Source organism: Equus caballus, chromosome 7 (assembly GCF_041296265.1).
Source record: "Equus caballus isolate H_3958 breed thoroughbred chromosome 7, TB-T2T, whole genome shotgun sequence".
NCBI classification, from domain to species: Eukaryota; Metazoa; Chordata; class Mammalia; order Perissodactyla; family Equidae; genus Equus; species Equus caballus.
In genome coordinates this window covers 72292287-72314833 of record NC_091690.1, presented here as the reverse complement: position 1 = coordinate 72314833, position 22547 = coordinate 72292287, and the positions used below count along the sequence as shown (strand labels likewise).

The window sequence follows — 22547 nt, the reverse complement described above, 5'->3', positions numbered from 1 at the left end:
TCTGCAACCTGGCCATATTGACAGCTGGCCAAACTTGAATGCCCCTTGTTCTTGCCTTGTTTCTAGGCCTTTGCACAAGCCATTCCCTCTGCCTAGAATGACTTTCACCTCCCTCTTTTACCTGAATAACTCCTACTTGTCCTTTAGATGTCTTCCTCCAAGAAGCTTCCTGGCCCCCAAACCAGGTCAGGTGTCCTTCATCTGTGTTCCCACCCTTGAGTGCCTTGTGCATATCTCTGTTGTGGCTTTTATCACTCTGTATGGTTTGTCTTTCCTGCCCCACTACCCTCCACATCAATGAATTCTTTAAAGGCAGGACTGGCTTCGTTCACCTTAGCACCTATTATAATAAGTGGCTTATACTGTATGTACAATGCATATTTTTGTTGTTTAGCACTCTGCAGTTTTCAAAGTGTCCTGACACAAATTAACTTATCTATAGACATATAATTATATTTCCTTACTTAACGTTCATTCCTCCTCAATAAAATATTCCTATAAAATATTACCTTTACTTACAAGATTTCTGTGAAGTCACTTATCCATTATGTCATCAATATGACTGAGTCAGGGCCCAAACTATCTCATTTTAGTCTAATACACTAGAAGAGTCTGAGAAAGAGCAGATTTCAGTTGAATGACATGATGGAGATAGGTGTCTGTGGGTGTGCGGTGGGGGCATGGGTGCACAGAACTAAGCAGCCGGCTTCCTTGTGTGGGCCTCAACTGGTGATCTGACCTCTTTGTGAGTTTGCATCCTGGGGTTCCTGGTGGCAGAAATTGGGGTCAGGACTAGGAAGGGAACACGTGGCTTGGAGGAAGCTGTCTCTTAGTCATTAGAATCACAGAACTTTAGAGTCTTAGGCCATTTGGTTCAACCTCTGCCTTAAGAAGTGGGGGAAGAGATCTAGGATTTTGCCCAGAAAACCTCCCACCAATCTTGTTTTCCCTTCCCCCAAAGCCTAAACTTGGAGGTCACTAGGCTTCTGATCCCAATCAAAATATCTCTTAGAGGCATTTATCCCTCTCTTTCAGCATCATCATCTAAATAGTATGCTCTGGGTAGAAGATGTGTTAATATTGCTATATAGAAATTACTGGAAGACATAGTCCTTGGCCTGTAGGAACTTACAAACTGAGACCAGGAGTTTAAGAATTATTTGCACGTCAGTTAAGTCAAAAGAAAGAGAACATTTTAAATATGGTTTTTATTTGAAAGCAAACCAGACATTAAATCAAAATAAATTTTATTTTTTTGCTTTTGTTTGGATTTTCCAGGTTCATATGTAGATGATCTAAAATTGTAAATTAAACTTAGGAAACAACTGAGGGTTGAGTGGATATTCGCTTTTTCCCAGGTATGGAGGAATCAGGGCAGGGAAGGAGGGATGACACTGCCGAGCATTCCTGCCAGGTAGGGAGTGCTGTTCCCACTTCTCTGGTAGGACACTGAGGCACAAGGAGCCCCCGCGGTTAGGTTCCTAGTCAGGTGGGGTGGGTGAGGTTTGAACCCAGTTCTAACCGTCATCAGAGCCACACAAGCTGCTAAGAAGCAGAAAGAGACATTGGCATTCTGGGTCCCCATTATCAACCTGAGAGATGTCCAGTCTCAAGTTCAGAAGGAGGTTGTCTGGTTCAAGACCGCCTTGTACAGATGCAGGAGCCGAAGCCCTGAAAGGCAGAGCAACCAGCCTGTGAGGGGGCAGAAGGCAGTGTGGGCGTGTGGGGCCAGATCTGGCCCAGCCCGAAAAACAGGAAGCCTGAAGTGAGAAAGGGAAATTCTATCCAAGAAAGAGAAGGCAGAAAAGTGGCTGTTCTTATTCCCACACCCAGGGTGTGGATTCCTTTATTGAGTCATAATAATTTTCCAAAAACTCTGAGTCCTACTACTTTAGGCTCTCAACCAGACATTTACCTCTTTTTCCCCAAGTCCCGCGCCCTTCAAAGTGCTGCACAAGCCAGCCAGGGAGTGGGGAGTGCATGGGAGTGGGGATCCTGTGGCTGCACAGCACCCCTGTCACCCCCAGCCCTCGAGCCCCTGGTTCCTTTGGTCTCATTTCCAGACAACTGTGTCTTTCAAACACTTCTTCCCTGGCAGTTCCACACTGTCCTGACAAAATCCTTCCCAAGGCATTGTCCTTACCTTTACATTTGTATGAGCTTTTGCTTTTATAAAGTGCTTTTTCCCAGCTTCTCACTTGATCCTCATAACCCCTGGTGAGGTAGGAGAGAAGGCATTGGTACTCCCATTTTACAGGAAAGGAGACTGAGGCTGCCCTTTTAATTCTCCAGAGTTGTCAGGGGACGTTTACAAGGCTCTGCCTCACACTGGCCCAGCAGTGCTTCTTTGGCACAGGTTCTAGGTTTTCTCTTTTTTTCTCACATTTTCTAGAATCCCAATGAATTCTACTTGGCAGACACATGACACATGTGGCTCATGATCCATGGTTATTGGAGGTGCTGTCACAGCTTGTGTTCTTTGGCAGTGTCCCTCTGGACTCCTTAGCTGATTTCCAAGTGTATCGTGTGCCACTCCTGTCCCATGCTTCAGCCTTTCCTGTTTATAATTCACCGTCTATTCAGATTTTTTCAAGGGACATAAGTTTGCAAATTTCCATTTTATCTAAATGGATCTGTTTTGGTTTATTTTCTCTTGCCTAAATGTTAGGCATCCAACCCTATGGGCTTCAAAAATTAATGTAATTTATTTTCCATCTTGTCAGTGCAAAACAAAGGTGTTAAGACAACGCACTGAAGACCGGAATCCTTCTTCCTCTTCTGCATCTATTTCTTGAGTCAGCAGCAAGGAAACACTTCTGTAAACATGTGTGCATCTGTATCCATGTGTGCATGGACCCACTCACTGTTTTATTCCATTCTTAACTGGTTTTGTTCCAGTTAGGTACCAAGTGGCCTTGTCTTATTCAAAATGGAGATTCCCGTAGCATCTGGACTTTCATCAAGGCCCGTTTCAGCTGCTCGTAGGTTACGAACATCACCACATTCCAGGATCCCAAACGCAAAAAGGAGGGGGTAAATCTGATGAGAGAAATAACCAAAACATCAGGTGGAGTGGACTAAGGGTCTCAAATAGATCCGCTGTGCTTTCCCCATTCACGGTGTTAGTGCCAGAGGACCTGGACTTCTGTTAGTCATGGGCATTTTCTGACATCTGTTCCATCTTTTTCTTCCTTGCTGAAAGAATTTAGGCAGAAGTTGGAGTCAGAAAAGGAAAGAAAACTGATGTTTTGAGCCCGGTTATTGTGTCAGGTAGTTAATTCTCATGTCCTATAACGTAGTTATGGTTGTTGCCAGTTTTCTTTTTCAGAAGCTGAGGCCCAGGCAGGTCAAGCAGTTCAACTACAACCACACAGTAAATGTCAGAGACGGGTTCAACTGAGCCGTCTGACCTGATTCCGCCCTGCTGCTGCGGGTTTCTGGGCTTATTTGCATCCTGAGTGGCCACCCCTGAGGAGGCCCCTGCCAGGGCGCCGAGAAGCTGGGGTGCCGCAGGGCGAAGACAGTGTAACGCCAAATTTAGCTAACCTCGAAAAAGCCTGCCTGTCCTGTGATAAAGTGGCTGGGAGAGTCCCTACCTCACAGCTGTGGCCCCTGCCCTCCTCTTTGCCTCTCACTCCGCTATTCCCCTCCTAGTCCTCTCTGCTCCTGCCAGACCCTTCCTTCTGTGCCTTTGTCCATGCTGCTCCTTTGCTTGGAATGTCCCCTGCTCTCCTCCTTGCCTGGCTGGTTGCTCTTGGCTCTGTAGGACTCAGCTTGGACATTACAACCTCATGCCAAGGCCTCTCCTGAACCCTCAGCCTAGGTCCCTCACAGGAAGTGGAGCACCGTGGCAATGAATGTGAGCTCTGGAGTCAGACCTGGGTTCAAATCCTACCTCTACCAGTTTCTAGCTTCACGACCTTGGACAAGTTAATCTCTCTGAGCCTCAGTTTCCTTACCTGTAAAATGAGGAAAATAGCAGTGTTTAGCTCATAGAGTTGTGAGCATTAAATGAGTTAATGTTCAGCACACAGCATAGGGCCCAGTATCAGTAAATGCTCAATAAATGTCACCTACTTGTCTGCTGCTCTTTCAGGGAAGCATTGCACAGGCCCAGCACCATGAGATGCTCAGTAAATATTTGCCAAGTGAAAGAATAAACTGTGACAAGTGGATATAGCTGAAGATTTTTAAAAAATCTTTTTTAACTTAATTTTTTTTTGAGGAAGATTAGCCTTGAGCTAACATCTGCTGCCAATCCTCCTCTTTTTTTGCTGAGGAAGACTGGCCCTGAGCTAATATCTGTGCCTATCTTCCTCTACTTTAAATGTGGGATGCCTACCACAGCATGGCTTGCCAAGCAGTGCCACGTCCCCACCTGGGATCCGAACTAGTGAACCCTGGGCTACTGAAGCAGAACATATGCACTTAACTGCTGTGCCACTGGGCCAGCCCCTTGAAGATTGTAATGATAAAGGCACTTACAGGAAAAGAGCAGTCTGTCAATTGAAACACAGCTTTTTATGTCATTCCCAGAGTGAGAGCTTGTTTGCTTGTTGGGTCCAATCTCACACCGGGTGCCAGAAAACGATCATTGGTGGTGGGAGGCGAGAGGGCCAAGCAAAGGGCTTAGCAGTAGGATGGACGACAATATGTTGTTGGGTGGGGTCTGAAGATCTGGGTTTGAGCCGTGGCTCTGCCGTTTAAACTTTGTGATCTTGGACAAGTTACTTGACCTTTCTGAGTCTCAGTCTCTCCCTCAGTAAATGTGCAGAATACTGCCCAGTTCAGGGGGTTGGTGAGATAATATATAAAGTGCTTAGCACAAGGCCTAATCATAGTAACTTGGCAATCATGACGACTGTTAATAACGTACGTTGCTGAGTGCTGGCTTCGTGCTAGGGACTCTGGGAGATGAAAGATGTATGAGCCACCAGTCCTTGGCTTCAAGGAGCTTGCACTCTAGCATGGGGGCTAATTTAAACCTACAAGTACCATAATACAAAGCAGGAGATGGTAAATACCATAAAAATGGTATCAAGCAAGTACTGCTAAAGTTCACAGGGAGGAGGGAAAATTTATACATGGGAGTGTTGGGGAGGAGGGGGCATTTGAATGAGTCTTGAAGGACAGCTAAGATTTAGAGCATGTGGATGGTGTGGGAAAGGCATTCCATGCAGAGGGAATGCCAAGACACAGAAGCAAGAAAACGTGACATGTGTTGGGCACCTCAGCTGCCGTGAAGTGCAGTGACCCATGGTTGTAGCAGCGGGCTGGGGACAAGTTTCAGGATTACCAACTACCATTTTCTCCTTCTCCCCTGCCCAATAAGTTTGGGGATAGACAGCTCTTTGACCCATGCCTAGACTCCTTTTTTCAGCTAAGCCTTCCCTGACTTTTCAAATCAGATTTAATCTACTGTTTTTTTTTTACTTCCATCATTCTTTATACTTTTCCTTTGTGGCATTTACATCTGTGCTGTTCACCACTGCATCCCCAGATGGACCCATGGTAGGCACATTATACATGGAAGGAAGGGTGGGAGGGAGGGGAGAGGGGGAGGCCTGAGTTCTCTGGGAGGGAGTGCTGGAGGCCGTGGGGAGGCTCACCCCTTATAGAAGGCCGTGGGGCCCTCCTGGGCCACCATCTTCAGCATACAGTCCAGGGGGCTGCGGTACTGGCCTAAGGGTGAGTTCATATACCGGGTCTTCACCACGTCCACTGGGGAGGCCACCACCGTGGCACAGAAGCCGGCTCCAAAGGCAGAGACAAAGTGGCAGGGGAAGTTGTCTGTAGCAGGGAAGGCAAGAGCAAATACGGGGCTGTGAGAGGGGGCACGCACTTACTTTCTGTTCTGTGTGGTCATTGTCCGTCTCTGACTAAACTGTGAACTCCTTGAGTGTAAGGGTAGTGTTTTCCAAATCTCTCACAGTGCCCAGACAGAGCTCTTGGTAAGTACTCGAGACAGAACTGGGCCATTCCAGAATTGGAAAGTTATCAGCCCAACCACTTCGTCTAGGAAACTGCAGTCAGAGAAGGTGACCCTTGCTTAAAGACGCATGATGAGAAGTGGTGCTGGGCTGGAACCCAGGTCTCTGTCCTCCCATTTACGGTTCTTTCCTACTCTTCACAATGATGTACTGGGCACTTTTTCCTGGGTGCCACTCTTCCCTCTGCTCCTTTTAAAGTCTAGTTGCCTCTGGGTGGTGCCCACTCTGTGGAGTTCCAGGTTCCCTCCCTGCTGTTGGAGGGCTGTGTGCCTGGAGCCCAGGGCCTCACCGGTGAACAGGTGATAGTCTAGCAGCTTCTCCTTGATGATGTCATAGGTCACCATCTCACCACAGTTGACGATGGCATTCCTTGTGACGTTGGGCAAAGTTCCTGTTAGGAAGGGAGGTGGGGCTGATGAATGAGGAATAGGAGCAGTGGACCCCTTGGCTGCAAGGCCACAGGCCCCAGTTTGGGGAGCATAGTGCCCCGTTCCAGTGGTCTCAGAGGAGCCCACCTCAGTTGAGCAGATTCCACACTTTCCTTTCCAGCGTTAACAATTCTCAGAGAATCCATGACTGCCTTAGAGACAGAAAATAGAGAGGATCTCTTGTGTTTGTTTGGGCCCACATTTTGGAGGATAATCTGCAAAATCTATCAAAACTAAAATATGCCTCCCTGAGTCCTGGCCAGAACCAGAAAAGAAAGTCTTCCTTGGAAGAGGGAGGCTGGGCTCTTGGATCAGTGACAGAATGTGGCCCTGGCAGGGCCCGGGGAGAGCATTAGGACCAACCCCCTGGTTTCACAGATGAGGGCCAGGCTCCAGGAGGGCACACAGCAAGTCAGGCTGTGACCTAGGTGTCCTGCCCTTAACCTTCACTGGGTCACTGTTTCTTCTGCTAGAATTCATGTGACCCCTGGTCCACATGTGGAAGAGACTCCAGCATTTGTCAAGGTGGCCACCATTTAGACATGTGGGGAACCCTAAAGCCCTGCTCCCATGGAAGTCCCCTCCTCACAGCATCTCCTTGCGCCCTACTTCTCACAGCTGCCTCCTCCAGTGGCCTCTGTTTCTTCTCTATGCCCTGCAGTCACCTCTCTTAAATCTTTGCTTGGAAGGCCCTTGCCTCCCGTCTCCAGGCACCGAGAGCCCATTGAGCCTTTGAGGCCCTGCTTAAGTGCCACCTTCCTTCCAGAGCCCGCATGGCCTCTCCTGCCCCTGGACCTGTCCCTCAGCGTGAACCAAGCACATCCTGCCCTGTCACATGGCTGCTCCTTGACACATCTCATCTCCTGCGTGTCTGTGAAAGCCATGAGGGCGTGGAAGGTGTCTTCTGTTCATTTCTGTCTCCCTCACAGCAGCCTGCACATGGTGAAGGGGTGGCAAATTGAACTGAATTTGCAGCACTGTGACAGGTCAGTGAGATTTTCGGTTGGGATGTTCTTTTGGCATCACTAGAATACATCACGTTGGGAGTTCCCTCCTTGCTCAATTCCCTGCCCCAGCCCTAGGGTAGGGAAAGCTCTGCCTACGGCCCCCCGAGCCTGGAGTCCAGACCTACCTTTCCATAGGCCCCTGACCCCTTCCTCCCTGGCGATGGTCCTGTAGGCATCCATTGTCCCGCTGTACTTCCTGTCACTCCTGGCCCCAAGTTGCACGCTGGCCTGAAATCGGACCTTCACCACATCTGTGGGCTGGGCACAGGTTACTGCCATGGCCCCCGTAGTGCAGCCTGCCAAAATCCGGGTAGTGATGCTGGAGTCTGGGGAGAAGGAGACAGAGTGGGCCAGTGCCCTGCCACTCGGCACCTCTCTGGGCCTGATGCTGCTCCTGCCCCTGCGTGATGTCTGCCACTTCTCCTGGGTTAGGTTTCTGGAGCTTCCATGACGTCTAGCGGATCTGAGTCTCCTTGTGAGTTTCTGTTACCAGTTCCTCACGCCCCAGCTCTGCCTCTGAGTCTGCACTGCCCTGGTCTCCTGACCCCTGCCTAGATTCTGTTTCTGCCCACCTCCTTGGTGTCCACGGGATACCGGGCACTCACGGTCTGATCCTTTGGGGGTGTAGAACTGCTTGACAGAGTCGTAGAGGCCAATGCGGATGGAGGCGAAGCTCATCTGGCGCTGTAGGCCGGCGACCAGCCCGTTGTAGGGGCTGCGGGGGCCCTCGGTGCGCACCATGGTCAGGATGGTGCCCAGCACGCCGCGGTAGTGGATACTCTGGGCCACGTGGGCCGCCTGGTTCTCCCCCTGGATCTGAGGGGCACCCCCACAGAGGCATGAGGAGCTGGGTAGGGGGCAGATGGGTCTGTGAGCAGAGGACCTGGCTGGGGCTGGGCGTGCTGGGGCTGGGCGTTGAGAACAAGCATGGCCACAGCTATCACATCCCAGTGAGAGTAACTGAGGTTTGCACAGCCGTTTATGCCACAGACTGTTATTCACCAGGTGGTGTTTGATCCTCAGAGCAAACAGAGGGCAGGTTGTTTTTCCCACTACACATGGTCAGTGGCTTTCCCGAGATCACTTATTTTGACTTCACACTTTACAACATAGGGGTAGGCCATGAGGGGCCCTGTCATGTCATGCCGAGGAATTAAGATATTTTGGCTTGCGCGATGGTGATGGGGAGGTAGCAAGGCAGGATGGTAAGCAGCGGAGTGAGTGACCTGCTCAGGGTTCTGTGTGAGGAAGAGCATGCTGTGGTGAACTGAGCCCCTCCTTTGATGTGAACAATGACCTTTGGCCAAAGAGCACCTACCTGCAGGCGGACCTTGGCTGTGTCCAGTGGGAAAGTGAAGAGGTCAGCAAAACAGGCTGCTGTGCCCGCCCCCAGGAACTTCACAGCTGTTGTGGGAGGCACCTCCGAAGGCTTCAGTCCAACCATGGTCCCGGAAGGCTCTGCCCAGTCTCTCCAGGGTCCGGCAGAGGTCCAAGGAGAGAGGCTGCTCTGCAGCCCTGGGCTTTATTGCAGGGAGGAGGCTTCAAGAGACAGGCCAGAGGCCACGGATGGAGCCTGTGCCATCTGGGCCTGTGCCCAGGCTCCCCTCAGCACCCAGAGGGGCTTTAGTAAGTGAAAAGCCTGGGCACTGCCATGATTAGCCATGTGGATTTGGCTTATAAAATCAGGTCAGTTTTGCATCCCTTCTCTCTTGCAATCCTCACCCTCCCCTCTCTCCCCAACAAAGAGCAGGCAGAGCTGGTGGTGGATCTTCATTGTATAGAGAAGGAAACTGAGGCTCAGGCAGGGACCAGAGCTGGTTCCCTCTACCCTACAACCCTGCTTTCTTTCCCCAGCATCAAGCTGCTTCCTGGGAAATGCCTGCTCCCTGAGGTGCACGGAGAGCCTGCCAAGTCTTATCACTTCGGGTCTTTCTATCCCAAATCAGCGAAACAAACATGCCTTATGACTTAATGAAACTGCTAGTCATCTTGGACAAAAGCTTTTTTTTTTTGCCAGGCTGCCTGAATATACTGTTATTAAACAAAGTCCTTCTCAGCCTGTGATGCCTTCTCTGTCACTAAAGATGTTTAGTCTGTTACTAGTGCCATTTCCTAGATTCCAGGGCTGATGTGCTGCCATGGAGGAGGGAGGGAGACTGGCCCCGGGCTGCCCTGCTGCTCTGCCCCCCAGAGCGCGGAGGGAGGTGTGGCTGAAGGGGGTCCTGCGGCTTATGTCCAGGGTGGTGTCTGCTGATCTGCCTGGCTTGGCACATGCCCTTTCTTTCCTCATACTTTTGAGGGTGTCCCTTCTCAGCTGAAGAGGACAAACTTCTCAGACAGAGGAGGATCAGTTTTGGGTCACGGCAATGTGCCCCATCCCCCCTCACACACATGTGTGCCTGCACCATCTTACTGCTGGTTGACCAGGTGCATGTTTGCATCTGAAGGTCCTGGTTTAGCCTTGGTTTCCTTGGGAAGCTGGCATACCTGTCATGGAAAGCCCTGTGTTCTTACAACCTGGACCTCTGTGTATCAGGCCTTTGGTGCTGATGTCATCGCTTAGGAGTTCACACCCATTGGCACCTCAACTCACACATAATTATTTTGTGGTAGTATCCTGGACCCTTCAGTGTCCTCACCCCTGGAACCAGGGCCAGTCCCAAAGAGTTGTAAGTTGTGTGCCCTTGTCCCTCCAAGGACGATAGAAAAACTTGGGTCCTGTGGTGAGGAAACCTGAGCTCCTGTCCTGTCCTCATGACTTATTAATAGGTGATGGGGCCTTGGGTATGTCATTTAACATCTCTTGGATAAATGGGAATTATATGCTACCTGTTCAATAGTGGTAAATTGGATGCCAAAAGATAGGGGTAACAATTCCTGAGGCTTCTTTCAGGACTGCAATCTATAACTCTGGTTCTTTCTGTGCTGTTTCCTCAACCCACACAATACTCTGGACTCTTATGCTTGCTGCGACTTCTCTCTGGAAAAGCCTATTCTTAAGAAGGAGTTGGCGGCTGGCCCCGTGGCCAAGTGGTGAAGTTTGCACGCTCTGCTTCGTCGAGGGGTTTCACTAATTCGGATCCTGGGTGCGGACATGACACCGCTCGTCAGGCCATGCTAAGGTGGCATCCCACATGCCACAACTAGAAGGACCTACAACTAGAATACACAACTATGTACTGGGGCACTTTGGGAAGAAAAAAAAAAAAGATTGGCAACAGCTGTCAGCTCAGGTGCCAATCTTTAAAAAAAAAAAAAAGAAGGAGCTGATGTGCTAATTCATGGTAAGGTGTAAGTGACTATCTCAATGGTCAGATAATTCTTGACCGCTGTGGTAGGCACTGGGGAAGGAAAGATATGGAATGAATTGTGTTTGACCCTTGCCCTTGTAAGGAAGCAGAATTTGCCACCTCAAGATGTGTCTCTTGGCATGAGGATTATTTTAGGCTGCCTATTTTTAAAAAACTGCAGACATGGGAGAAGCTCTGAAAACCAAGTAGAAGTTGTCCTTTGTAAGAGATATTTACATTTGTAAGGGAAATCTCCATCTGTAAATGTGTCCCCCTCTCTGTACCAGCAAGAAGGGGATGTCCTTATCTCTAGAATCTCTTGGTGCAGAAGGCAAGGACTTAAATCTGCATAATAACTTTACTCTTGTTTACTGTGCTTTTTCTGGTAATCTCCCATAACTGACTCCCTCGACCCCCAACATCCTCTTTTGTCTTTAGCTGATGATGGTATTTAAGGTAGTGACCTGCGCCATTCTAGCGAGTTACTCAGTTTTCCTGGGTTCCTCCCATGTTTACATGTTATTAAACTTTGTTTGATTTTCTCCTGTTGTTCTGTCTCATGTCAATTTAATTCTTAGACCAGCCAGAAGGACCTAGAGGGTAGAGGATTTGTCTTCCTCCCCTACACCCTTAAGAAGCTTACATTCAGGAAGACAGGTAAGTGTAGAATTATTCAAAGGGAATGAAGGAGGTGAGATGGGGAGGATGACCTGAGGTTGGAACTCACCAGCTCCCGGATCCCAGTCTAGAAGCCTGGATCATAGTGTGGAGGGACTACTTTTAATTTTTTCTTTTCTTTTCTTGCTTTCTCTCTCTGTTTTTTTAAAGATTGGCACCTGAGCTAACATCAGTTGCCAATCTTTTTTTTTTTTTTCTTCTTCTTCTTCTTCTTCTCCCTAAAGCCCCCAGTACACAGTTGTATATCCTAGTCGTAAGTGCCTCTGGTTGTGCTATGTGGGATGCCACCCCAGCATGGCCTGATGAGTGGTGCCACGGCCGCGCCCATGATCCAAACCTGTGAAACCCTGGGCCGTGGAAGTGGAGCGTGGGAACTTAACCACTCGGCCCCGGGGCCACCTAGAGGGACTGCTTTTAAATCCTGCCCTGAGGAAGGGGATGTTTTTATTTTGATCCTTCCCAGCATGAAGTTTAAAATTTTATTTTTCTTTTTTAAACTTTTATAATTGAGGTATAACTTAGATATAATGATTGTATGCATTTTAATGGCCACTACACTGTAAAGGAAATTACACACTGATTTTGGAGTGTTAGGCCTGGAGAGCAGATGCAGGAGAAAATATTCCTGACAGGGACCTAACCTAGTGTTTAAGTATACATAAATCAGATCATGTCACTCCCATTTTAAAACTGTCCAGTGGCCCCTCCCTATTATTCAGAACAAAGTCCAAAATCCTTGCCATGGCCTATGGACCCTCCATAAGACCACCCCATGCCAGGTTCTGTGCTTGGCACTCAGGGAAATCCGGAGATGAATGAAAACAGTCTGTGTGGCCTGCCCACAAGGAGCTCTCAAGGAGTCTTGTGGGGCATTAGACACGCCCACAAATAACTGTAGTGCTGGGCCGGCCCCCGGGGCCGAGTGGTTAAGTTTGCACTCTCTGCTTCGGTGGCCCAGGGTTTCACTGGTTTGGATTCTAGACGTGGACGTGGCACCGTTCATCAGGCCACGCTGAGGTGGCATCCCACATAGCACAACCAGAAGGACCTACAACTAGAATATACGACTATGTACTGGGGGGCTTTGCGGAGGAGGAGGAGGAGGAGGAGGAGGAGGGGGAGGGAGAGGGGGAGGGAGAGGGGGAGGAGGAGGAGAAAAAGATTGGCAACAAATGTTAGCTCAGGTGCCAATCTTTAAGAAAAAAAATAACTGTAGTGCAAGATGGACTAGACCAGTGTCAGAGGGAAGGAACTAGGAGTGACTCAAAGGAGGGAGAGACCCTCCCTCTCATTTGTGATGTAGAATAGGAGCCATTTCATGGTGGGGTTTGGGAGGAGGGTCCCATGAGTTAGGCCCGGAAAGATGGGCAGGATTCAGCAGCTGGAGAAGAGGGAAGGTTGTTCCAGGTAGGAGAAAGGCATGAACGAGAGCCTAGGGCACGGCTTAGGGAAGGAGGAAGGACCTGGCCATGAGGCCCTCCCGGTGGACCTTTACACATGATCTTACTGAAATCTCACAACTTCCTGACAGGTAGCTGCTCTTTTCCTCTTCTTCCCAATGAGCAAACTGAGGCTCAGAGACATGAGCTTGCTCAGTGTTCCCAGCCACCAGCGTCAGAGCCCAGTTCACTCTGCTATCTGACAAGAGATTTCCACATATTGAGGTATATGGGTAACTATTAGAGTTCAAAACTAATTGGGCTTGAACTAGAAAGCCTGACTTATGGCCTATCAAACATACATTGTACATCTGCTTATCCATTAAAGCAAGGAGTCTCTCTTGCAATAAAGAATGAATCCTTCCCCTCCTACGCCCTATTGCCCTGTTGGTAAGGCCCTATTGGTAACGCCCAGATTAGTCCCTTTCCTGGCATCATGGTCATGTTGACCTGCTAATTTGCAACTGAATATCTCTTTGAAAATGTATCTTCTTTGTTCTAAAAAGATATAAGACTGTACTGAAACCCATGCTTCTCTGGAACGCCCAGAGAAGTTCTCTATAAACTTCCCAGGTTATAATCCTCACTTTGGCTCATAATAAACTCACCCCAATCTTGATTTGTAGGTTGGTTATGGATTATTTGCATCGACATATCCTAGGCTCAAAACAGCCCTGGGCAGAAGGCAGGGCAGCATTTAAATTCATTTTACAGATGAGAAAATAGAAGTTTAAGATGGAAAGGGACTGGCTCAAAGTCACAGAACTCCAACCAGCTTCTGATGGCAAAAAGGCTCTCTTCACCATTCTACCCAGGGGCCCAGCCGATGTCGTAGTGTGGATACCCATGATCTTGCTTTTTATTGAGGGCATACAAAGCCCTTTGCAGTTATTAAATTATATGCAAACCCATCTGTGGGGAGTTAAATGCTAAGCATATGGAACAACAGCTTGGCAAGGAAGGCTGGGTGGGCGTCACTGCCCAGTTTGGTAAAGGAAGAAAATGGGTCCAGAGAGGCTGAGACCTGTGCCCGTCACACAGCCAGGCCTTGGGCTCTGTCTGCAGTGCTCCTGCCACAGCCTGCCTCCCTGCCTTTCTGTGTCGCCTCCCTGAGAGGGTCCAAGAAGGATCTGGCTCCTTGGGAGGGTGGTGTGCTGCAGGCGTGCTAGGGGAACTCCATCCTCCCCCTGCCTCCTTCCTCACTCCCCTCTGCCCCACAGAAGACCAGCAGCTGCCAGGTGGCTGAGTCCCCCGCGGGGAGGCTCCGGCTCCTCTGCCTGCGGCTGGAATGAACGCGGTGTGTGGGGGCAGCTGCCTCTCCCATCCTGTTAGCCTCTCTCCTCCCACACCCTGGCGTTTCCCCTGCCCTTCCCTTCCTCTGAAGTGAGCTGGGCTGCTCAGAACCTCAGCATCAGGAATCTAGCGCCTGACTCTCAGAGCTGGGAAGGCCCTCGGGGGTTGTGTTCTCTAGTGTCTCTTACTGGTTGTACAGTGTCCCTTCTTCAAAACCTTCGGTGACCACCCATGCTCTAATAGAAGAACCCTCAAGGCAGGTATTTCTACTCCACTTTCATCAAACTGAAGCCCAGACACATGAGATGACCTGAGGTCACACAACAAGCAGAGGTGGGACTCCCCCCACGGCTGTGTGACTCTAGTGCATTCTCCACCTTTGGTCCCCTGGTGTGGAGTGTTTTCCATGTGCCAGGCCCCACAGGGAGCACTTCCTGGGCTTTGCCTCATGGGCTGGGTCTCTCTCCCTGGGGGAGCCTGTTTTCCCCTGGCCAGGGAGCTGAACTGTCAGGCAGGGTTTCCCTTCTAAAACTCCTTTGTCCCCAGCTGCCTGTGCTCTCACACCTTCTTGCAGGGTTAAGCTCATTCACAGCAATGATTTCCCCCTGGATGGGAGCCCCAAAGGCAGGGACGGGGTCTACTTATCCTGCTTCTCTGTGCAGTCTGGGATGGGCCAGGGCCAGAGGACCAACATGGAGGACCAGCTGATCAAGAAACCCCACTTGCTGAAGTGGGGAAATGGGAAATGAGGTCAAAGATGCCCACAGCGTCCTTTGGCGGAGGGCCTTGTATGCCAGGGCTATACTTAATCTAGAGAAGAATGGGGAGTGCTTGGTGGTTCTCAAGTAGGCGAAGGACACTGTCCGTCCTGTGTTCAGGGCAAGCTGGTGCAGGTGTCGAGGATGGATTGGAAGGGAGAGATGGGAGGCTCAGAGACCAGTGAGGAGGTTGTTGGAATGATGCAGCAAGAGGTGCTGAAGCCTGAATTTGGTCAAGAGCAGCAGCCAGGGGTGAAGCTGGAGCCTATTCCAGAGGCAGTCCTGAGAGACCAACGGGAGGTGGAGTGGGTGGGCATGGACTCAGGTGAAAAGCCACACCTTGGGGGAGGATTCTAGAACTTTCAGTGGTTAAACTGTGGGAGGAGGTCACAATGGTGGGCACAGGTAGGGGCTGCTCTGAGGCCAGCGCTCCCCAACCCTCTTTCCCTTTTATTTCAGCATCCTGAATTGGCGCTCGAGGAGCCCTGGCAGCCAGCAGACCTTTGCCACTGGCGGAGGCTAGAGGAGGAAGTAGAGAGCAGAACCCTCCTCCCTGCAGCTCTGCCGGGACACCTGAGGGACGAGATGTTCTAGCCTGCACAGCCCAGGGTGGTGGTGCCCCATTAATGTTTGCTGAGTGCTTCCTGCACCAGGCACCGTGCTGAGGCTTGACAGGCGTTGACTAATTCAATCCCTTTATAAGGCTGTGAGGTAGTTGCTGTGACTGTTCCCACTTTATAAACAAGGGACCTGAGGCTTCGAAGGCTTCACTAGTCATAAGGCTGAAGGGATGGAGCTGGGATTGGAGCCCAATTCTGACACCTCTGGTGCCTGTTACCCTGCCCAGAATTTCAGACTTCAGGGAGAGCTCAGGATCCCTGGAGCTACTTGTTTACAGAATGGATTCTTGGCCCTCAGCCCCAGAGATCCCGATTCAGGTCTGGCCTGGGGCCTAGGAATCTGCATTAGAAACAATTTCCCCATGGTGGCTGCAAAGCAGGGGTCAGAGGACCCCATCCTGAGATGCCCTGCCTGACCCCACCCTCCTGGCAAAGCCTCCACAGCAACCCCGCTGAGGAAGCGACCTGGCTGACAGTCTTCATGGGCTCTGTAAACCCCCAGCATGCGACCTGGGCCAGGCCTCAGGCCAGAGGTACTTCCAGCATTCCTACTCAGAGGCCACCAGCCAGGACCCTCATGGGGAGAAGGCTTTATGCTCTGGAGGAATCCTGGGGATTTTGGGCCAGACTAAGGAGAAAGCCACTTGTTATCTATGGAGATTTGCAAAGTCACAGCAGAGGCAGCCTGCAAAGCAAAGGGGAAGTAAGTCCTGGGTGAGTGACACAGCTGTTGGGGTCGAGTCCCAGCCCTACCGCAGTGCCCTCATCAGGCCTGTGGTTCCCTCTCTTGACAAGGTCGGGGCTGGACTGAATATCAGCGCTGTCATGCTATGGTTACTGATCCCTGACAGCTCCTGGCGGCTCTCTGTAAGCTGCCCTGAAGGGGGGAACATGGAGGAGGAAGTGGGGTGGAGAATGGGGTCTTACCTGAGTCCAGCCAGGGTAGGGAAGCACAGGGGCTCCTTAGGGCTCCTTAGGGCTCCATCCCAGAGGTGGCAGCAAGGATCTGATGGCCCCCTTGCCATTCACTGTTCTCTCTGCTGCCTCTGGCTTGGCATCTGTCTTTATAGACTCCAGCTGACCTGAAACCTTACCCTAGAGAAGTAGTTGACAGCCTGATCACTTGACAAGAAGTGGCTGGTGAGAGGCAGGGAGGTGAGGGGAAAGGCAGAGTCCCAGATCTGGTTCAGTTCCCTCAACTTGGGGTTCTTTAAAACAGCTCTTTCTAACTGCTGAAAGAAAAGCTACCCTGGGTGATAAAGTTACATATGGGGGTTAAGGTGTTGGACCTGTGACCTTTGAGAATCCAAAGGTCAAGTCATCTTATGCTAGGCTGGGCATGGCTCTCTCAGGCCTCCTCTTTTTTTTTTTTTGAGGAAGATTAGCCCTGAGCTAACATCTGCTGCCAATCCTCCTCTTTTTGCTGAGGAAGACTGGCCCTGAGCTCACATCAGTGCCCATCTTCCTCTACTTTATATGTGGGATGCCTACCACAGCATAGCGTGCCAAGTGGTGCCATGTCTGCACCCGGGATCCGAACCAGTGAACCCTGGGCTGCCAAAGCAGAACGTGTGAACTTAACTGCTGTGCCACCAGGCTGGCCCCAGGCCTCCTCTTAATAACAGTGATAATAACTGTCATTTCTTGGTGCCTACTATGTGCTAGTTACTTTACATATTTTATTTCTATGTCTCACAACCCTATGAGGTAGCTACTATTAGGATTCTAATTTTTTCTTTAATAACAACTTTATTGAGACATAATTCATATACCATACAATTAATCTATTTAATGGGTACAGTTCAATGGTTTATTGTGTGTTCAGTTATGCAACCATTATCACAATTTTAGAACATTTTCATCACCCCCCCAAAAACATCCCTGTATACATCAGCAATCCCTTCCATTCTCCCCTCCCGCCCAGTCCCAGGCAATCACTGACCTACCTTATGTCTATAGATTTCTGAGCATTTCATGCAAATATAATCATACCATATGTAGCCTTTTGTGAATGGCTTCTTTCACTTAGCATAGTATTTTTAAGGTTCACCTGTGGTGTAGCATGGATCAGTACTTCATTCCTTTTTATTGCTGAGAATGTTAACATTTGTAATGCTTATTTTATAGAGGAGAAAACAGTCTCAAGAAGGGACAATGACTTACCCAGTATGTGGCAGGGTCTGACCTCCAGCCCGTAAATTATCACATACTTTGGGCCTATCTGCTGTGATCACTATTCTCTGTGACATGACGCTTGGAGGCTTCAGCATGGACACTGCTGGAGCCAAAGGGTGCTGGAGAAGGCGTGGGGCAGGGCGGGAAGGGTCCCCTCCAGCAGCTACTGTAGGCTCCATGGGTAGGCACTGAGGGTAAGGGTTGGGCACATCTGAACCTGGGGCCCAGGTGACAGAGGAAAGAGGAGGGAAGGAGAAGCGGGCAGAGGAGGGAAGGAAGAGAGGGGAGGGGAGGAGAGGGAGGGGGTGGGAAGAGAAGGGAGTTAACTGGGTGGGGCAGAGGAGTAGGCAGAGGCCATTTCTGGACTTGGGCACAGAGCCATGGCCACGAGGCAGGTGGTCACAAGGCCAGACCCGAGTGCAAAGCCTGGGCTGTGCCTGTCCTCCTCCTCGGACCAGGTGCTGCCCTAATGTCAGCAGCACAGGCAGTTGTGTTTATGAGGGAAGGGCTGCTAGGGCTGCTGAGGTTGGGAGGGCGCAGGAAGAAGGTTCTGGGCTCCACCTGGAAATGTCGGCCTGGAGGCGGCGGGTGAATTGCAGTGAGTACGTGGGGAGGGATAACAGTAGGAACCCAAACAAGGGGGCAGCAGGCCTTGGAGAAAGCTTATGTAGGCCTGGGAGCTTCCTGAGGGCAGGGCCAGGTCTGTCTGCTTTGGCTCCCTGTCCCCAGCATCCAGCCCACAATAGAGGCTCCAAGGTTCACTGCTAGGCTGGGATCAGTCAGCCTCCGGGTGATCAGAAACACCCATTTACAGGTGTCTGCAGAGGGAGTGTCCCCAAGTTGGTGGAGGTGGGCACAAACAGGTACCTCATGCCCTTAACCTGTGCTGCAAGACCCCACAAGGCATTTCACCTCTGAGCTGTCACTGGAAATAGATCCAAATTCCAGAGAAGTTAGTGGTAAATAACACACTCTTCGTAAGTGTAGGCGGTGGGTTTCAGACCCTCAGGCTGCCTCTGTGGCCCTGGAGGCTGCCCTTGGCCTGAGGTAGGAGGAGCCTGTGTCCTCCTGTGGCCTTATCTTAAGTTGACCCCGATCCTGGTTATTCACCCAGGTTATTCACCCAGATCCTGGAGGAGGATTTGGAAGGACTATTCTTCACCTGAGGCCTAACCCCTAAGGCCTGGGCCCCTGAATGCCCCTCTGTAGGTTCTCCGCAGCCTCAAGGGAGGTGGATCCCCGGCCTCAAAAGCTTCTGGTCATCACCCTGAGAGGGAGGCGCTGGGGGGGGGGGGTGAGCTGGTAGGCTGAAGGTCAGGGGGCCGAGACAGATGAGGGGGCTGGCTGGTCTGAGGGCACTTCCCCGATGAGGGTACACAGTCCCTCTGTGGGGTTCTTGCATCACACTGCACCCTGTGAGGGCATGTGCTGCCGGTCTCATAGTTACTGGGGTGCTTGCCTAGCTAGAGATTTGCTCCGGGAGAGTGGGGGAGGAGTGGGCGGGGCTGACATTTCCTAGGCTTCCACCAAGTGCCAAGTGCAGGCAAAGCACTTTCACAAATGTCATCTCATTTAATCTTCACAACAACCCTGGGTTATTATCTCCGTTTTACAGATGAGGCAACAGAGGCTTGGACGGAGCCAGAATCAAGCCAGAAGGGACCTATCAGGAAAGTGGCAGAACCAGACTGGTCTCTTCTCTATCCTCAGCAGGGTGTGGCCCTGTGAGCCCTCCTGGTTCTGCATCTGGGCTCACCCCGAGACGTATCTTTTCTAGGAAGCCTTCCCAGACTGCTCCAGCCCACAAGGTCTTTCCCCATGAATTCCCCAAATTCAGAGCAGTTATTGGCTGTACCCTGGCAACAAAAGCCTTGGAACATCTCTGGAGATGTCTTGCTTGGTGATTCACTTCCTAGCTACATAAACAGAAGCAAATAAATTTGTTGAGCTTCAGTTTAACCATAAAGCAGAAATCATAATATGTAGATTACAGAGCTATTTTGGGGACTAAGTGAAATGACTTGTGCTTGGTGGTGGAAAGCAGGGCCCTCCGTGTTAGTTCCCTTCCAACTTCCTCTCTCAGCCACTCTGCACATCTTTGCCCCTTTCTTATCCTCCCCACAGGCCCTTGCCTATGGTAGCTGCTCAAATGTTGGGATTCTGACAGTCTAAGCCAGAGTTACCCATTCCAAAGAGATGGGGGATTCTGAGGGGACCTGCTCCTGGAGCCCCCTCCACTTTGCTGAGAGATTTGAGGCACGAGCAAAGGAAATACTGGGTGTCACCCTAATCTAGGCCAACCTGATCTTTGGGGGAGCTCAGAAGTCTCATGGTGACCCTGGCCTCTGGTTCCAGACGAGCTTTGCTGAGGGACTCTATGGTTGTCAAGCTTTCTCTCTGGCCGTTAGAGCACAAATGAATTTCTAATACCCCAGTCTAGTGGCCAACCTAGGAAACACTTGTGCACAGACTACAAATACCAATATGATTTTATTCAAACACAGGTAGGGACAACAACCTTCAGAGCTGGGTAAAAACAATAAGTTAAAAGCATGGTTAGAATTTCAGACAATCAGATAAAAAGCTTGAAGGAGGTGATTTCCCCCTCCTCTTCTATTAATTCAACAAAGCATAAAAATAATTTATATCTATAAAATACCCTTATTCCCAAGAAAATGAACTGGCGGTGGCCCTAGGATTTCCTCAGCTATGCACGGTGCACACAATCTCCCCCACCTCCAAACCTTTAAGGCAAAAACGACCATCATATCCAGGCTGGGGGTGGGCTCGTTGTCAGCAGCGCGCTGTGTCAAGGACACTGGGAGGAGTTTCTCAACCCAAACCCACAGCTGCTGAAATGCTGGGAGCCTGACAGTCTAAGCCAGAGGTCCCTTGGTCAAACGATGAGTGTGCCACTTGGGCATTGGATTCCATTTTCTTTCTAGCCTTTGCGTCATGATAGAAGGAAGCTGAAGTCCTGGTGGGTGGACACTGGGCTGGTTTGGGACACTCCTCCTGTCTGGGTTGACTGGGTCAAAGTACCCACGGGCTAGGCTGGTGGTGGTTTCAGGGCTCCAACAGCCCTGAGGGAAGCAGACCTGGTGCTTCCTGCAAGCCAGATAAGGCTGAGAGAGGGTGGGCATGTGGGTCCTTCCCTCAGTCTCTTGTCTGCGTTAGTCTTTCTGGGAGTATTGGGAAGAAAATATCCGTGCGATCCTGCGAGTTTCTTCCTCAGGCAGGCTGGGAGGCAGCGAGTTAAGTCTGGGGCGACAAGGCCTTTGGGTACCCCTGGTGGCCTCACTCTTGTCCTGGAGAGGAAGAAGTCAGCTAGGTTAGCACTGAGGATATGGTACCAAGAGATGACTTTGACTCCTCTCATCTTTTGGTTCTTCGGCAAATACTGATGCAGAGCTGACTGGTTACAAAGCACTCTCCATCCTTGATCTTGTTTAACCCCGCCTTGACCCCATAAGGTGGCAGACCATTCCCATGTCATGGGTGAGGAAACCACAGTTCAGATTAAATAAATGCAAGGTCCCACAGCTCGGAGGAGCAGAGCTAAGACGTGAATCACAGCTCAGACCCTTTCTATATCTCTGGAGGAGAGGCAGCCACCTCCAGGACAGGTTTGAGCCTCATCCCTTCTCTTACTGCACGAGTCAAGACAAGTCATTTGTCCTCCAAGTTGTGACTGTCCCACATGTGACCCTAGGAATATATCCAACCGCCAGGGAGAAGATGTTGGAGAATAATACCTCTCTGTACAGCCCCTTGGAGTTCCTAGAACTGATGGGTGACATGAAGCACATACCTATGGCCCTGCTACCAAACATCTCCCTGCCTTGGGCTCAGAGGGTTTCACTAATTCCATCTTTAAGGCACATGCATTTGGGTTATGACATGGTGGTCCTCTGATGACTCCTTGTTCATTTGCTCATTCAGCATTTTTTCGTGTGTGTGCTTACTCTGTGCCAGGTTCCTGCCCCGAAGGAGCTCAAAGCTATATATGAAAGCCACCCCAGGCAGCTGGCTGAGAGCAAGGCTCTGGGGAAGGGGTGGAGGCCTGGTAGGGGAAGAGGCAGTGCTGAAAGGAGATGGGAGCCGCCACCACAGCAGACTTGCAGCCAGCCCTGTGGATGGATATCTCTTCTCCATCCCCAAATCCCATGAGCCGAGATCTTGACAAGCTGAAGGGGCACTGAGAGCACACTGCAGCACTCCCCAGGTACTGAGAGTCAGCCGGGCGGAGACCCTAGAGATTGAGACTTCCTCCCTGCCCCTTGCAGTTCTGCTAGTGGGAAATTGAGGCCCAGCTAGGGTTGTTTCTGGCATCAGTAACATTCAGTAATCCCTTCTTTCCCTCATTTCTTTAAGCTTTTTAATGTCTACTGTGAGAGGGAGAGAGAAAGGAACAGAACTCATTTCTTGACCTCCATCGCTCAGAGTTAAGCTGGGGAGATAGAGAGAGCCACTCAAAGAATCAGAAGAGCAGCTCTACTGTCTGGTGTCAGTTTACCACCCATGGGAAAGGGAAGGTGAGCAACCTTGAGGATCCTGCCAGTCTGGAGTTCTAAATGCCAAGGAGTGCATATGATCTGAGCCAGCTCTCAGCACTGACAGCTCACAGGCAGGGTTGGCTGAGAACCAAGAGCAAAGCGGTGCTAGGGTCTGGGCATGCCCAGCAGAGACTAGAAAATCCAGCTCCCTGTCTTCTAGGCAGGTCTAGGCAACCAGGGAAAAGGAAACCCACATTTGCTGAGGTTTGCAGTTCTTCCTTTCAAAATATGGGAGACACCTGCATCCCATAGGATTCAGGCCAGGGGCCAGTGCCAAGTCACTGCCTATTGCCCTCCCCCTTCTGACTGCGTG

General features: G+C 50.5%; 2 protein-coding genes and 1 long non-coding RNA gene across 28 annotated transcripts in view; 1 reads left to right on the top strand and 2 right to left on the bottom strand.

Annotated features, from left to right (window-relative positions):
- Positions 1–1812: 1812 nt before the first annotated feature.
- On the bottom strand, positions 1813–16734 carry UCP3 (uncoupling protein 3). 6 transcript variants are annotated; one of them, XM_005612045.4, is made up of 7 exons: positions 16431–16734; positions 8744–8964; positions 8031–8241; positions 7551–7751; positions 6280–6381; positions 5610–5790; positions 1813–3039 (listed from the first exon to the last, which is right to left on the bottom strand). In XM_005612045.4, exons 2-7 carry the CDS (start codon positions 8867–8869, stop codon positions 2925–2927), a joined length of 936 nt encoding a protein of 311 aa, XP_005612102.1. In that variant the 5' UTR covers positions 8870–8964; positions 16431–16734; the 3' UTR covers positions 1813–2924. The 6 variants fall into 6 exon arrangements, 5 of the variants coding, with proteins under 5 accessions (XP_005612102.1, XP_014597360.1, XP_001498467.2 ...); XM_014741874.3 differs by having other exon boundaries at positions 1813–3195; positions 8744–8945; positions 16431–16617; XM_001498417.5 differs by having other exon boundaries at positions 8744–8945; positions 16431–16609.
- Positions 16735–18079: 1345 nt separating this feature from the next.
- Positions 18080–19644, top strand: LOC138925182 (uncharacterized). The gene is made up of 2 exons (XR_011441059.1): positions 18080–18276; positions 19294–19644. It is a non-coding gene; the product is annotated as an uncharacterized lncRNA (long non-coding RNA).
- Positions 19645–20149: 505 nt separating this feature from the next.
- C2CD3 (C2 domain containing 3 centriole elongation regulator) overlaps positions 20150–22547 on the bottom strand; it is a 134091-nt gene continuing 131693 nt past the window's right edge. For all 21 annotated transcript variants that reach the window (XR_011441052.1, XR_011441053.1, XR_011441054.1 and 18 more), the window contains one exon: positions 20150–20986. Coding sequence is in view for 16 of the 21 variants with exons in the window: in XM_023645738.2 (XP_023501506.1) it covers positions 20852–20986 (135 nt within the window). In the remaining 5 variants the exon portion in view is untranslated. The remainder of the gene's footprint in view (positions 20987–22547) is intronic.